Genomic DNA, 16,368 nt, shown 5'->3' on the forward strand with positions numbered 1-16,368 from the left:
CTTAAAAGTTAATTCTGGTTTTCTTAAAATTAGGTTTCATTGTTTGATTGTCACATCTTCTATAATGAGATAACTGATAAAAATGTGATTCTAAAAAGAAATTCCTCCAAGAAACTGCTTTAGGGAGTAGGGGAAATTAAGGTGAGATTAACAGCTCCCATTTACATATAAATAACTGGTCCTAGCCTTAAAATAGTTTACTTTTCAGAAAGTAGCATAATCATGACTAGCTCCACATATATTTTTAAAGATTCTTCATCTGCTTAGCATTCAGACTGTTAATAATGACATCAGAGAAAATCCTGCTGCAGCTGTCAACTCCCTGTGTGCAGGTGACCCTGAAGAGCTAAGCTCTGTACTACAAGGGAAAAGCTTCAGGTAGGATCCTGGGAACATCTGCTCTCCCTGACCCCTCAGGATAGTGAGATTCATCACCAATTTGGCTGAAATCCAAACAGTGGAGCTTATAATGTATCCTAGAGACTAGAAGGAAGCAATGATGATTCTACAGGGGGTCGGTCAACAATCATTTATTAAGCACTTACAATGGGCCAGGCACTGTGCCAAGTCCTAGGGAACACTCAAGTTCAACTCATGAAATAATTTGCTCCACAAACTTTTTCTTTACAAATATTGAAAAGGTAAACCCCAATCCAACATGTCTGGCCCTGAGTTTAGGTTTTACCACTCACTCATTTTTTAGCCTCATCATGGACCCAGACTGCAATCCCACTAAAAAGAACAGGGAGACCAAAAAGCAATACAATAAATCATGAGAACTGACAAATGTCTTACACCACACACTTGGATCCAGAGCAGTAGACAAGGCATTCAAGAGGTCTGTTATGAAACTGCCTTCACAGTGTGAATACCAGGGGTTGCAGTTACAGCTCTCCCATACTATGAAAACTTGTGAATCAGCTTAGAGATAATGTAGTTCAAAACCCAATTTTACAGCTAAGAAAAGATGAAGTGACTTGAACAAATCACTGGACACTTGCTACTAAGTGGTAGCCAGACTGGTATCCAAGACTTCTGACTCCCAGCCCTGTGCCCTACCTGTTATACTGAGATTTCTTCCAGATGCTTTTCTGATCTGTAGGACTTCTCTAGAAAAAAGCCAATGCTGCCATTCTGCTTAGGTGCCCCACAACAGAGGTGAGGAATCTCAGAATATAGCCAGGCACTACTCTTAAGGGAAGACAATCACACAGAATAAACACACCATGGCTTGTAAACTACCCCAAGTACCATAGCCTGAGTCTCTAGAACCTGAGACTAAGCCACCAGACCATCCCACCCACAGCCCTCCAGAAACCCTAGATCAATTCAAAAAGATTCAGAAATTTACCTGTCATCTTTGTTTATCTGGTCTCCAAATCCTACAGTATCAACGATGGTCAGTTTCAGACGTACATTGCTCTCCTGAAGCTCATAACTCCTGGCTTTTAACCGGACTCCTGGCTCATTGTGAGTAGCTGGGTCACTTTCAAACTTGGTGTTGAATAAAGTATCCATTAATGTTGATTTACCAATGCCTGTCTCACCTGCACACAAAAACAAAATGGAATCAGGTCCCTCAAATACCTCATTCTTTGCTTTTACCCTAAACTATTAGATTCTTCCTCAGCACTCACGTTACTTTCAGATGGGTGACTGACTTTAGGGTCTTTAACAGTAAAGATGACTCTTTAGCTCTGGAAGAACACCACGTACTTATGAGATAGTCTTTTGACAGTATGTATACTTTATAACTCATTGCTATAGTCAAGATTATAAGATCCCAGTATTTAAAGCTGGAAGGTGGGGCTCAGCAGATTAAGAGTAAACCCTTCATTTTATGGATAAGGAAACTCAAGTTCAGGCATGTTACATGTCAGAGCCACACTGACCTCCATTTCCTCTGACTCCACACTTCACCTCCCTCCTCTATGCACTGCCATACAACACCATGTTTCTGTCACTTTTTAAGAAGTATGTGAGAGATGGGTAAAAGTTAGGGAAAGTTAGGTTTCCACAGAAGAGTTAATTAAGTTCGACAGAATAATTAATGAAGTGTCAGCTTGAATAAAGAAGGAGTAAAAATTAACCAGGATGAGAGTCCTCAGCCAATAGGAATAGAATTTGTGGTTTTGCAGAAAACCACAGTTTCAGGATATAGGCAAAACTGGTCTAAACTGGCCAGATAACAGTCAGGGTTGAAGAGAAAACTGGGTCAAATGTCTATCATGCATGCTTAATTGGCTAATTGAATATTACCTTACACACCCACAGGGAGGAGTTTTCCACCATTTTTGAACACAGAACATACCAAGGAGTTGCATGTTGGGGGTGTGTAGGGAAGATTGTGACCTAGAAGGGAGCGGACCAATCCGTTCTCTGAAGGGAGATATTGGGCTGATGGTGCATCAATCTATGTCAGTCTAACAGAATAAAGTTGGTCTTGCTCCTGTACACCCCACTCCCCCTTCCTAGAGAAGGGTGGAGTCTGCTCCTGGCCAGGAATTCTTACCAATTCCTTTGAATTCCTCAATAATAGTAAATTACCCTTGATATCTGAATTTCAGTGTCAAGTGTGTTTCTAACAAGTATATGGGTCATCATATTATATTTAGATACATATTTTCTGACACCATCTAGTGTTGTAAAATGAAATGACATTTTTCAAAACTACAAAATAAATGCAGTCCTTTAAAGGTGAAGATCAATTCAATTCAAAAAGCACATGTTTAAAAGCACTTACTAAAGAAATTGCCATCCTACACCAGGGGTCCCCCTGTACCATTTTCACAGTCTGATGAACTGAGAATGGCTTTCACATTTTAAAATACAATAAAACTTTAAATATTGGTGGAGCCAAGATAGCAGAGTACAGGCAGTAACCCAGATAAATTCTCCCAACATTCCCCTCCAAACAACTTTAAAATAACTTCTCAAATCAAATTCTGGAGCAGCAGAGCTAACAAAGGTCAGAGTGAAACACTTTTCAGCCTAAGACAATTGAGGAGGTTGATAGAAGGGGTCTGTGACAGCGGGGTAAGGGCCTGCCCAGAGGACAGTAACAGCATCAGCAGTGGGCCTTGGAGGCAGCCAGGACAACAGTGACAGAGCGGCAGCTTTGGGAGTTCTCAGCCCAGAGATAGTAAGGGGTGGGGAGTCAGATAACTGGTCAGAAAGATATTAGAAGGAACCCTTTGCTGCCATGCATGAAGCTGGTGCTGATTGACAACTCTATTGCCCGCACAGTTATAGGTCACAGTTCCAGGGCTGACAGGAGCACTGTCAAGACAACTGCAGGAGAACAGGGGTCCAGGTTAGAGTTACAGGGCCAGAAGGAGTGTTGGTACTTGCAGCTGCAGGGAAGCCAGGGGCCTTCCTGGGAAAAGACTAGAGGGCTGAGGAAAAAAGCAGTGACCACACCTCTCCCAGATCACACCACATTCAAAAACTTGCAGATCCTCAGAACTAGCTCTGAAAATAGCAGCACAGAAAATGCCTGCAGCTTGGAACAGTGGGATCCCCACCCTCAGGTGAGCACAGCCCAACTTTAACATAAAGTTCAAAGTCAAGAAACAGGCTGGACAAATGAGTAAAAAAAAAAGAACTTAGCCATAAGAAGCTACTATAGTGGCAGGGAAAATTAAGGCATAAATTCAGAAAGAAGACAATAATATGAAAACAGCTATAAGCAAACTTCAAAGAAAAATTCCAATTGGCCTCAAGCCCAATAAGATTTATTAGAAAGAGTTTGAAAGAGATAAGAGGAGGTAGGTAGTGCAATGTAGAGAGTGCTGGGTCTAGAAGTCAAGAAGACCTAAGTTGAAATCCAACCTCAGACACTTTGCTAGCTCTGTGACCCAAGGTAAGTCACTTAACCCTGTTTGCCTCAGTTTCCTCATCTGTAAAATGAGCTGGAGAAGGAAATGGCAAACCACTCTAGTATCTTTGCCAAGAAAACCCCAAAAGGGGTCACAAAAAGTTAGAAAGAAGAAAATAACTAACTATAACAAAGAGTGGTGGAGGAAAAACTGGGAAAAGAAATGACAATGATGCAAGAAAATTATGAAAAAAGAATTAACAGCTTGGTAAAAGAGGCACAAAAATTCACTAAAGAAAATAACTCCTTAAAAATCAGAATTGAGTAAGTGGAAGCTAAGGACTCCATGAGACATAAAAAAAAAAAACCCACAATAAAACAAAGGCAAAAGAATGAAAAAAAAATAGTGTGAAATATATTAGAAAAATATGGCAAACAGATCAAGGAGAAATAATTTTAATTTAAGAATTATTGGACTGGGGCAGTTAGGTGGTGCAGCAAGTAGAGCACCGGCCCTGGAGTCAGGAGGACCTGAATTCAAATCCAGCCTCAGACACACTTACTAGCTGTGTGACCTTGGGCAAGTCACTTAACCCCAATTGCCCTGCCTTCCCCCCTCCAAAAACAAAAACAAACAAAAAAGAATTATTGGACTACCTGAATGTCATGATCAAAAAAGGAGTCTAGACATAATATTTCAAGAAATTAGAAAAAAAAACTGCCTGATATCTTGGGTCCAGAGGGTAAAATAGAAATTGAAAGAAATTGAAAGAGATTCCAAAATGAAAACTCCCAGGAATGTTACAGCCAAATTCCAGAGCTCCCAGATTAAGGAGAAAATACTGCAAGGACCCAAAAAGCAACAATTCAAATATCATGGAGTTGTAGTCAGGATCACACAAGATTTAGCAGCTTGCTCATTAAATGAATGGAGGACTTGAAATATGATATTCCAGAAGGCAAAAGAGCTAGAATTACAACCAAGAATCACCTACCCAGTAAAAATGAATATAATCTTTCAGGGGGGAAAAATGTATATTTAATGAAATAGAGGACTTTCAAGCATTCCTGATGAAAAGATTAGAGCTGAATACGAAATTTGACATTCAAGCATAAGACTCAAGAGAAGCATAAAAAAGGTAAATATGAATAAGAGACTCAATAAAGTTAAACTGTTTACATTCCTATATGGGCAGATGATACAACTCCTAAGAACTTTCTCATTATTAGGACAGTTAGAAGGTATCTACAGAGAGGGCATGAATATGAGTCAGTTATGTTGAATGATTTCCTCTCTTCTCCCCAAATGAAGGTATGAAAAAGAGGGGTGCACTGAGAGAAGGGGGAACAGGGAGGGAGGATGGGGAAAAATTCCTCACATAAAAGAGGCATGCAAGGATGAACTTTTATAGTGGAGGAGGTAAAGGGTGGGGGAGTGGCAGGCAATACTTGAAGCTCACTCTGGAATTAGTTCAATGAAGGTAGGCTACAGAAACCTATCTATCTTACCCAATAAGGAAATAGGAAGAGAAAAGGTTAAGAGATATGGGGGGATGATAAAAGGAAGGGTGGATAGAGGGTGGATTAAGGGCAACAGTGGTCAGAAGCAAAACAGACTTTTGAGGAAGGTCAGGATAAAAAGAGGGAAGGATAAACAGAACAATATAGGATGAAGGGAAATACACAGTTAGCTACCATAATTGTAAATGTAAAGGGGATGGGCAGAATGCATTAGAAATCAGAATCCAATATTATGTTGTTTACAAGAGATACACTTGAAACAGCGAGATACACACAGAGTAAAAATAAAATACTGGAACAGAATCTGTTAGGCTTTAGCTTAAGTAAAAAAGGCAGGAGTAACAATCAATCTCAGACAAAGCAAAAGCAAAAATACATCTAATTAAAATAATTAAAAGAGATAATCTACTACATTTTACTAAAAAGGCACCATAGACAATTAAGTAAAAGCAAAAATTTTTATACCAAGTTCCTCTAAGAAAGGTTTCACTTCTCAAATATATAGGAAACTGGGTCAAATTTATAGAAATTAGATGCATTCCACAATTGATAAATGGTCAAGGGATATGAACAGGTCAGTTTTAAAAGAAGAAAGTCAAATCTATCTGTAATCATATGAAAAAAATATTCTAAATCACTATTGCTCTGAGGTACTGCTTCACACCTATCAGAAATGAGAAATGCTGGAGGGAATGAGGGAAAATAGGTAGGTACACTAATAAACTGTTGGTGGAATTGTGAACTGGTCCAACCATTCTGAAGAATGCTTTGGAACTGTGCCCAGAGGGCTATATCCTTTGATCCAGCAATACTACTACTAAGTCTGTACCCCAAAGAGATGAAAGAAAAAGGAGCCATAAGTAATACACACACACACACACACACACACACACACACACACACACACACACACACATATATCAGGTCTTTTTGTGATGGCAAAGAATTGGATTTGAGAGGATGCTCACCAATTGGGGAATGGCTGAACTGTTTTGTTGCATATGATTATGATGAGTATTATTGTGCTGTAAGAAATAGAAGGAGGCTGGTTTCAGGAAAAAAAAATGGGAAGACCTATATGAACTGATGCAAACTGAAGTGAGGAGGACTGGGAGACACATCATCTTGCACAGTATCAGCAATGTTAATGATGAAATGATGATAGTGAAAGACTTGACTACTCTGATCAAGACAAGGATCCAAGCAATTCAAAAGGACTACTGATGAAAAAAATGCCATCCACCTTCAGAAATAGAACTGATAAACTCTGAGCGCTAATTCAAGTGTAATTTTCTCATTTTTTTTTTTTTGCAATTTGGCTAATATAGAAATGTCTAGCATGATTTCACATATATAATTGATATTTTGCTTCTCAGGGTGTGGGGAAGCAGTAGGAGGGAGAGAATTTGGAACTCAATTTAAAAAGAAAAGAATGTTAAAATAAATAAATCTATATTTTTTAAAGCAAGTAAACATCATTCTTAGCTCAAGGGCTGGCTGCAGCCTGCTTGCCCCAGTAGGGATACAAAGACAAACAACAAATGGAAAATGGATCCAGCCTTCAAGAAGTTTACACTGTGCTGGACCTAGTATTTTACCATCAAGTACTAATACATCAACAGAGTAAATACTTTGAGTTATTCTCCTTGCCCCCACTCCACTTTTGTCCAATCTGATCCCTAACCCAATGCCACCTTATTTGCAAAGCACAGTAAATGGTCATGCAGTGTCTTGCTTCAACCCAAAAGAATCAAATGGCTGTGGATACTGGGCAGTAGATGAAGAAAATGAAGAAATCTTAAAAAGTATCCCAGAGATTTCTGGAGGCTCTTACGAGGACACTGGTGGGTAAGAAAAAATGTCAGGCAGTTCAATTAGGAAACAAAAATCCTAAGCATGTTAATAATAAAATGAACCTTAAAACTGCCTAAACAGACTGTTCTTTTGAGGTAAACACATGCCAGTGTAGCTCTTCAGGAAGTCCTACTGAGAATGAATAAATGATATAATTATTTTAAGAGGGTGGCAAAATTTATGCCAGAATGGTATCAAATTGGTTTATTTAAGAAAGAATTTAGAACATTAGGTGGGGTGGAGCCAAGATGGTGTCTGGAAAGCAGGGAGTTGCTTAAGCTCTCCCCTAGATCCCTCCAAACACCTGTAAAAAATGGCTCTGAACAAATTATAGAACTGCAGAACCCATGAAATAGCAGAGGGAAGCAGGGCTCCAGCCCAGGAAAGCCTGGATGGTGACTGGGAAGGGTCTATCGCATGGAGCTGGCAGCAGAGCTGAGCACAGCCCAGCGGGGGCCCTGCCAGGACCAACCAGACCGAGAGCGAGGCAGAACAGGTGGTAGGACTCTGAATCATTGACCTGTGGCAGTTGCCAGACTTCTCAACCCACAAACACCAAAGACAACAGAGCAGGTTAGTAGGGAAAACTGCTAGATCGGAGTGAGACCAGTGCAAGGTTGACCCCAGCCCCGGGGGTGCGGAAGTGGTGCATCTTTGGGGCTCCTTCCAGAGCTACAGCTACAGTTGCTTCCTGCCTCAGGCCTACCTTGTGGAAGGAATTAAGCAGCAGATCAGAGCTCGAGTGTAGAGCCTGCTTGGATCTGGGTCGAAGTCTGGATTGGCAGTTCTTGTGGGAGGAAAAGCGCTGGTGTGGCAGAGCTTGCCATGTAGAAGTAGCTCTGAAAACAGCAGTGCAGCCCCTAAAGCTTGGAACAAAGTATTCTCTACTCTACAAGCAGTCACACACTGACAAAAAGCCCAAGGGGTCAAGTAGTTGGCTGGGAACATGAACAGGCAGCAAAAATAGACTCAAATTCAGACTCAGACTTTCGAATCTTTTTTTGGGTGACAAAGAAAACCAAAACATACAGCCAGAAGAAGTCAACAAAGTCAAAGAGCCCACATCAAAAGCCTCCAAGAAAAACATGAGTTGGTCTCAGGCCATGGAAGAGCTCAAAAAGGATTTGGAAAAGCAAGTTAGAGAAGTAGAGGAAAAATTGGGAAGAGAAATGAGAGTGATGTGAGAAAACCATGAAAAACAAGTCAATGACTTGCTAAAGGAGACCCAAAAAAATACTGAAGAAAATAACACCTTAAAAAAATAGACTAACCCAAATGGCAAAAGAGCTCCAAAAAGTCAATGAGGAGTAGAATGCCTTGAAAGGCAGAATTACCCAAATGGAAAAGGAGGTCCAAAAGACCTCTGAAGAAAATACTACCTTAAAAATTAGACTGGAGCAAGTGGAAGCTAGTGACTTTAGGAGAAACCAAGATATTATAAAACAGAACCAAAGGAATGAAAAAATGGAAGACAATGTGAAATATCTCATTGGAAAAACCACTGATCTGGAAAATAGATCCAGGAGAGATAATTTAAAAATTATTGGACTACATGAAAGCCATGATCAAAAAAAGAGCCTACACTTCATCTTTCAAGAAATTATCAAGGAAAATTACCCTGATGTTCTAGAGCCAGAGGGTAAAATAGAAATTGAAAGAATACACTGATGGCCTCCTGAAAAAGATCCCCAAAAGAAAACTCCTAGGAATATTGTCGCCAAATTCCAGAATTCCCAGGTCAAGGAGAAAATACTGCAAGCAGCCAGAAAGAAACAATTTGAGTACTGTGGAAACACAATTAGGATAACACAAGATCTAGCAGCTTCTACATTAAGGGATCAAAGGGCTTGGAATACGATATTCTGGAGGTCAAAGGAGTTAGGATTAAAACCAAGAATCACTTCCCCAGCAAAACTGAGTATCATCCTCCAAGGCAAGATATGGATTTTCAAGGACTTTCAGGATTTCTCAGTGAAAAGACCAGAGCTGAATAGATAATTTGACTTTCCAACACAAGAATCAAGAGAAGCATGAAAAGGTAAACAAGAAAGAGAAACCATAAGGGACTTACTAAAGTGGAACTGTTTTGCTTACATTCCTACATGGAAAGATGATGTGCATAATTCATGAGACCTTTCTCAGTATTAGGGTAGTTGAAAGGAATATACATATATACAGACGGAGGGCACAGGTTGAGTTTAATATTAAGGGATAATATCTTAAAAAACAAAATAAAATCAAGGGATGAGAGAGGAATAGATTGAGAGAGGGAGAAAGGGTGAGATAGAATGGGGTAAATTATCTCACATAAAAGTGGCAAGAAAAAGCAGTTCATTGGAAGGGAAGAGGGGGCAGGTGAGGGGGAATGAGTGAATCTTGCTCTCATTGGATCTGACTTGAGGAGGGAATAACACACATACTCAATTGGGTATCTTACCCCACACGAAAGTAGGGGGAAGGGGATTAAAAAGAGGGGATGATAGAAAGGAGGGCAGATAGGGGGAAGAAATAATCAAAAGCAAACACTTTTGAAAAGGGACAGGGTCAAGGGAGAAAATTGAATAAAGGCAGACAGGATTGGAGGGAGGGAAATATAATTAGTCTTTCACAACATGACTTTTTATGGGAGTGTTTTGCATAATGATACACGTGTGGCCTATGCTGAATTGCTTGCCTTCTTAGGGAGAGGAGGTGGGGAGGGAAGAGGGGAGAAAATTTGCAACTCAAAGTTTTAAAAGCAGATGCTCAAAAAAAAAGTTATTTTTGCATGCAACTGGGAAATAAGATATGCAAGCAATGGGGCATAGAAATCTATCTTGCCCTACAGGAAAGTAAGGGGAAAAGGGATAGGGGGAGGGCTAGTGGGGTGACAGAAGGGAGGACTGACTGGGGAATGGGGAAATCAAATATATGCTGTCTTGGAGTGGGGGGGAGGGTAGAAAGGGGGAGAAAATTTGTAATTCAAAATCTTGTGGAAATCAATGCTGAAAACTAAAAAATATTAAATAATAAAGTATGGAATTAAAAAAGAATTTCACTCAATGAAAAATCCCCCAAATGATTACAATGCTCATGCTACTCACTGTTTTCCAATTTAAATAACTCAAAGTGAAATGGAAGCCAGCAGATCTATTTCTAATCACATGGTTGACATCATTTGCCAATAAAATCTGATTAGAACACATCAACTCACAAGGAGAATCAATTCAAGTAGAGCCAATCCTAGGCTGTTGTGCCAATGGATCTGGCTATTCCTTCTGGTAATTTAGATCACATGAACACAACCTAGCCACATCTACGTGATCTTTGGCCATGTATCCCCATATGTTCTCCAAAGGAGATACAGAGGAGAAATTTAACATGCTAGGGACCTCCAGTTCTACTGAAATCACTAGGATACCCATAGTGCACCTGGGCTATATGTTTGTTGTCCCTTAACTTTTGCCACATATCAGCCCATCATCTCTTCCATTGCGCTTTTTTCCCCAAAGGCAACAATAGCACCTGCTGCTGCTACAACCCAATAGTCTTCCCCTCCCCCCAACCCATGTCACCACAAACACATAGCTGGAGGCAGGTAGAAACAAATCATCAAGGATGGCAACTCCACTGTGTCAACAAATCTGCCTAACATAATTTACTTAACCCAATGGCCTTCATCTTCCTCTAAGAAGGCTAAGGACTGAATTCATTCTCTCATTTCATGAGGGTAATCATGAGTAATTTTTGAGTCAGTGACCTATATTGAAAATATTTGAGTCAAAGAATATCAAATTTTTAAAAGGCAAGATAACATTTTTTAAAATGCAGAGAACACAGAAGCATAACCATTTGCATTAAAATGTAAATGGAGAACAATTAACAATCTGGGCATTGATTGTGATACATAAGTAAATCAGTGGATCAGAAAAGTCACTTGGGTTCAGTTTTCCTCTAAATTTCTAAACTATGTGCACTCCATTTCCATCATCTGCATCATTAAATTAGACATACTATCACAATTATGCTTTACCAGTATAGAGTAGCAGTTTTTATAAAAACAAGCTAACTTTTCAGACATTTTTTCGAGGAAAATTCTCTCCATACCCTAACAAGCCTCAAACATTTTTGGACCTCAAAGAGCAAAAAATAAATAAAAAATTTTCTAGCTAATCAAGAAGTCTTCCAAGGTGTAAATTCTATTTCAAATAAACACAAATAATAAAAACAGCATTTCTCAGAATTCAGAAAGTAATCGCTTAATATTTTATAGTTATAGTTGTATAGTATATATGTGTATGGGATATGTAATATATATGTACTATGTGTAGTAGTATATATATTGACAGCTGGTGGTGGTGCAGTAGATAGAGTGCTGTTATGACCATGGGCAAGTCACTCAACTCTGTTTGCCTCATTTTAAAAAGGAGGTAATAATAGCACCTACCCACAAAGATGTAGTGAGGATCAAATGAGATAATATTTGTAAAAGTGCCCAGCACATGGCTTGGCACATGGTAAGCTACATAAATGTTTATTCCCTTCCCCCTTATACTAATAATTTATACAAAGAATCTCTAAATCTTTGCTAGTTTGTCAAGTGTTTATTATTTATCCAATGCAAACATTGCTGATTAAACTTTGGGATGTTAGTAGGTGGAGGTACAGGAGAACAGCTGGACAACAGGATCCACATTTCCCATTTCCTACCATAAGAGGAACTGTACTAAAAAAGTCACACTGGAAAGAACCTGGTTCTTTTCCAGGGGCCTTTAGGTTCTAAGAAGGAAAGTGAGCCCATCTACCATATTATTAATTATCTGGTGTCCAAATAATTCACCTGCAGTTCTGCTAAAACATAGGTGGTATTTGGAGGGATCTAAGCTAATAAAACTAGCTGCTTGGAAAGTCTGAAATTCCCCAATTACACAAATCCATGTGCTTTTCTGATTTAGTAGACTTCAACTAAATGAAGCCCTCCCTTCACTTTTACAATGCCCCATTTCTCTACATCTTCTCCTAACCCCACAGAGACAACCAAAATGTTTTATGATTAAAATATGAAAACAATTTTAGAAATTGTGAAAAGGGTAGATGTTTCTATTTTCAAAAACTCTTTCTCTTGGGTTAGGTTGGAGGATGGCAATAGCTAATGACATTTTTTAAAGGCACAGAAGGGAGTTCAGAGAAGCAGGATGGTTTTGAAAGTAATGTGGAAAATTTACTATATACTTTAAAAAAAAGCAGTATGAAATAGAAATTCCTGCTTTCATATAGAATCCTTTTTGTGTTTTGTTGGAACAGCATGGAAATACACTTTTTTGGGTGCTAAAGTTCAAAAGAAAAAGTTTTTTAAAAAAAGACTTAATTGAACCAAATATTTTAATGCAAATTGAACCTTAGGACAAAAGTCAGTGCACAAGGAATCAGAACCCAAGGAACCAGGAATCATTCTTGAGACCAGTGCCCCACTAGGGCAGATTTAAAGGCCAGGAAGCTGTGCCCAGCTGAATCAATGCTGGATCTTTGCTGAATATGATTTTCATACCATGACTAAGTAAATTTCCTTTCATTGTTTTAGATGGACCTGGAGTGTCTCAGATTGTCCTAAAATCCAAACCTATAAGATGAAAAAGATCATCATAAATTAGAGACTGCTTATCTTAAAGAAGCACTATAATAGCCAAAGAGTCAATGTCATTGTAGCTTGTGAGGAATGTTAACCATCAACATTCTTATGCAATGCAGCTCTCTCCTGGTCATTGGCTGACCTATTTTTCCTGACCTGTGGCCTCAGGACTTTCACCAGGACATAGTTCATTTGAAGGCCTAACTCTATTGGCATGGCTTTAACTGGCTGGGGGTGGAGTTGGGAAGAGGAACCTGAAGAGCCCTTGACCTTGACTCATCATGTAGCACCCTGGCTGTGCTAATGAAGAACTGTGCCTTCTTCTGTACTGAATAGTTACAGTAAGAGAAAGATGGATAGATGAGTGTTATTGCCCTAGCTCTCGTCAAGCTGAATCATAAAAAGGCTCCATTTAGTGAGGAGAAAGTGTGGCTGTTGGTTACTTTGGTCATATTTCTTATCACACATTCTTCCATCTGATTCTTCATACATAAAACAACAGTAAAGATCTAATTTGCAAAGTAGATATGGGTTTCTTTGAAGTTTAGATTTTAGAAGCTCACTTCCTTGACAGTTAAAACTTTGAAAAATTGGCCTTACCTAACTCCCTCAGATGCAGAACATACAAGTTCTTCGAAGGACTATTTCTATGAGATGCTATCATTGGGGAAAAAAAATCACTTGGTGACCAACCTTCTGGTGATGAAGGTCAGCAAACTTAACGAGACTGGTTCTTAGACAACAGAGGATATAGGGGCATGCTCTATGCTTTTCCATCTTGTTAGGACCTACCATACATGGCTTGTATCCCACCCCTACAAGAAACTGATGAAACAGTGGAGAAGCACTTTAATGAAGACCCAACTGGCCCTGTTCATTGCTCAATAGATGGTCTCACTTACCAACGCAGAGGATGTTAAAGCAGAACCCTTGGGATGTGGACTTGTTGACCAACTGGTCAGGAAGACTATCAAATCCAACATGACCAGAGAGAGATAAGTTTCGAAGGTCTTCATTCTGAAATACAAGAAGGAAGTATACAATAAATGCCCATATACATTCATAAAGAAAAGAAGGCAATTCTTTCCATGTCCTTCTCTTTTCAGTTCATGGAGAAAACAGAAAAGAAAAAAGAAAGAAATCCCTGATGCTATGTTGTAGACAAAGAGCCAGTAGCGGCTCCCCCTCCCCCTGACCAGGCAAGCAGGAAGCAAAGAACTGCCTTATAAACTGGGAAAATATAATGTGGTAGTGTTCCAAATACAAGCCCAGAGAGCCTAGAATTATTGTTTTCAGAATTTTATGTGATCTTGGAACAACATTATAACCATCAATATGAATGGCAATACCCCTCCCTGAACCACCCAAACCTGCACCTTCCTCACTGAGCCTGGGATGGTCATTCCCACCCCTGGAACTGGTTCTATCCTCAAGTTCAAAAAACACTGATGTGTTTTTCTAAAGAAGAAACTCCCTCCTTGTCAGAATTGATTGATAGTTACCGGCCCTTCTAATTGTGGAGGTTCCGAATACCCACTGAAGCAGCATGAACAGCTGCACAGAAGCTTTGATTGATGCCAACTCCACACAACCTTGCTTGTGACCATTTGCTCACACTAGGGATTTGCCACAGCCCTGTTCTCAAAAGCAGTGACTTCCAAACTTTTAAAATCTAGCAATCTTTTTAAAAAAAATTCCATTGGTATGCAGGCATAGGGGTATGTAGGTGCGATGATACTAACAATTATTATCAATAACAATAATAACTAGAATTTCTATAGCACTTTAAGTTTGCAAACTGTTCAGTAATTGCATTTTATCCTCACAACCATCTTGGGATGTAGGTATAATTATCATCATCATCATCATCATCATCATCCCCATTTTACAGGTGAGGAAACTGAGGTTAACTGATTTGCCCCAAGGTCACACAGTGACCTAGCAAGTGTCTGAGGTCAGATCTGAGCTAAGGTCTGCTTGACTCCAGTGCTCCATCTCCTGTACTTCCCAACTATGTGACCAATGCAGATGCTGTTGTGGGTACCCCAGCTTTCAAGTCCTAACACAGTACCTCAAGGTGACTCTTCTCTTATAAGGCCTGAAGACCAAAGGCAAAATTGCTGTAAGTTTCCTATGGGGCTCTATTAATTAGTACTTGTTTACTTAGAACTCAATACACAAGCTACCCCCATTTCCTACATTCTAGGGCTGAAAGCTGTCAATTAACTTTTACTAAGCATCTACTCCATGCAGGATGAGAGGCAGGGTGTGTATCAGGGTGAATAAACAGTGGGGAAGAAATGAGTTCCAGTCTTGTTGGTATGACTTAATTACTTAACCTTTCAATGCCCCCAAACAACTTCCCAAGGTTAAAAGTGGTACAATAGTTTTTATCTGGATAGGGAGGAGTTCTTTATAGAGTTGCTTATACCAAGGAAATCAAGGGCTGCCTCTACACCCCCCCCCAAAAAAGGCAAGGCACTGAGCTGAGAATAGAATACAAAGAAATGCCCTCAAGGTGCTTACATTCTACAAGGAGAACATGTATTCATAGATAAATATAATCACCTCACATTTTTTCTTTTCCCCATAGCACAATGTTCAGTACATACTAGGTACAAAGAAATATTGTTTAATGAGTGTAACATGAATTATGCCACTTTATGATATTCCAGAGATTGGTACCACTACGCAGGGATAGCCTGCCACTTTTGGAAGTCTCTGAGGTATCGATTTTCAGCTATAAAGTCCAATGCCCATGATAGTTACCAGTATTGTTACCAGCATTTAGCACAGTGCCTGACACATAGTAGATGCTTAATAAATGTTTACTGACTGACTGACCATTTGCAATAGGTTTGGGTTTCTGTTATTTTCCATCAGGTTTCCCCTGTCCTAAGAGCTAATCCTGTTATTCCCCCCTGGCAATGTGTCAAACTGCATTTGTCTTTGGAAGACTAAAGTTTGGATGGAAGAGTGAAGCTGAGAGCTGCATATTTCTGGTTGCTTTGAAAAAAAACAAAACTGGGGAAAAAACCCATGGATTAATTTCTTATGGTTATCCTCTTCTATAAAGAAGGTTGATTTTATTCATCTATATTTGTATATGGACTACAGATAAGTAAAAGTGATGTATGCAGCTCTACCAGGTAGGGATTGCAATAGGCCCTTTTTATGAACGATGATCTTGAAAATTCTATGATTCCACGAATAACCTGAAAAGGAAAACATCATATGAAAACACATGGGTAGCAAGAGTCCTCCTGGTGCCCTTCATCTTTGCAGACTCAGGGTCAATGGGACAGAAAACATCAAAGCCTGCCAAAAGTCAATAGGAGATGCAAAAGTAGGGCAATTTTCACTGGACTAAATTGGCATCAAACCTGGCCTCATGGGCACACCCTGTGAGAATGCTGCTATTCTTCTTCACCCCACAGCTGGCAAAGTCCCCAAACAGCTGACTTCCTTTCCACCTCTTTCTGATGCCCCCCCACACCTCTACCTCCTTAGGTACCTCAAGTGCCTACAGAGCAGGTAATTTTAGACAACTTAGCATGCTGTCCAAGAC

The 16,368-nt window shown here is 39.6% G+C and overlaps 1 protein-coding gene across 3 annotated transcripts in view; it reads right to left on the reverse strand.

The window, feature by feature from the left end:
* SEPTIN11 (septin 11) overlaps window positions 1–16,368 on the reverse strand; it is a 127,259-nt gene that overhangs the window by 35,015 nt on the left and 75,876 nt on the right. For all 3 annotated transcript variants that reach the window (XR_005010632.1, XM_036762600.1, XM_036762599.1), the window contains exons 2-3: window positions 13,703–13,817; window positions 1,352–1,547 (exon numbers count right to left, since the gene is read on the reverse strand). Coding sequence is in view for 2 of the 3 variants with exons in the window: in XM_036762600.1 (XP_036618495.1) it covers window positions 1,352–1,547; window positions 13,703–13,817 (311 nt within the window). In the remaining variant the exon portion in view is untranslated. The remainder of the gene's footprint in view (window positions 1–1,351; window positions 1,548–13,702; window positions 13,818–16,368) is intronic.

This window comes from Trichosurus vulpecula, chromosome 6 (assembly GCF_011100635.1).
Source record: "Trichosurus vulpecula isolate mTriVul1 chromosome 6, mTriVul1.pri, whole genome shotgun sequence".
NCBI classification, from domain to species: domain Eukaryota; kingdom Metazoa; phylum Chordata; class Mammalia; order Diprotodontia; family Phalangeridae; genus Trichosurus; species Trichosurus vulpecula.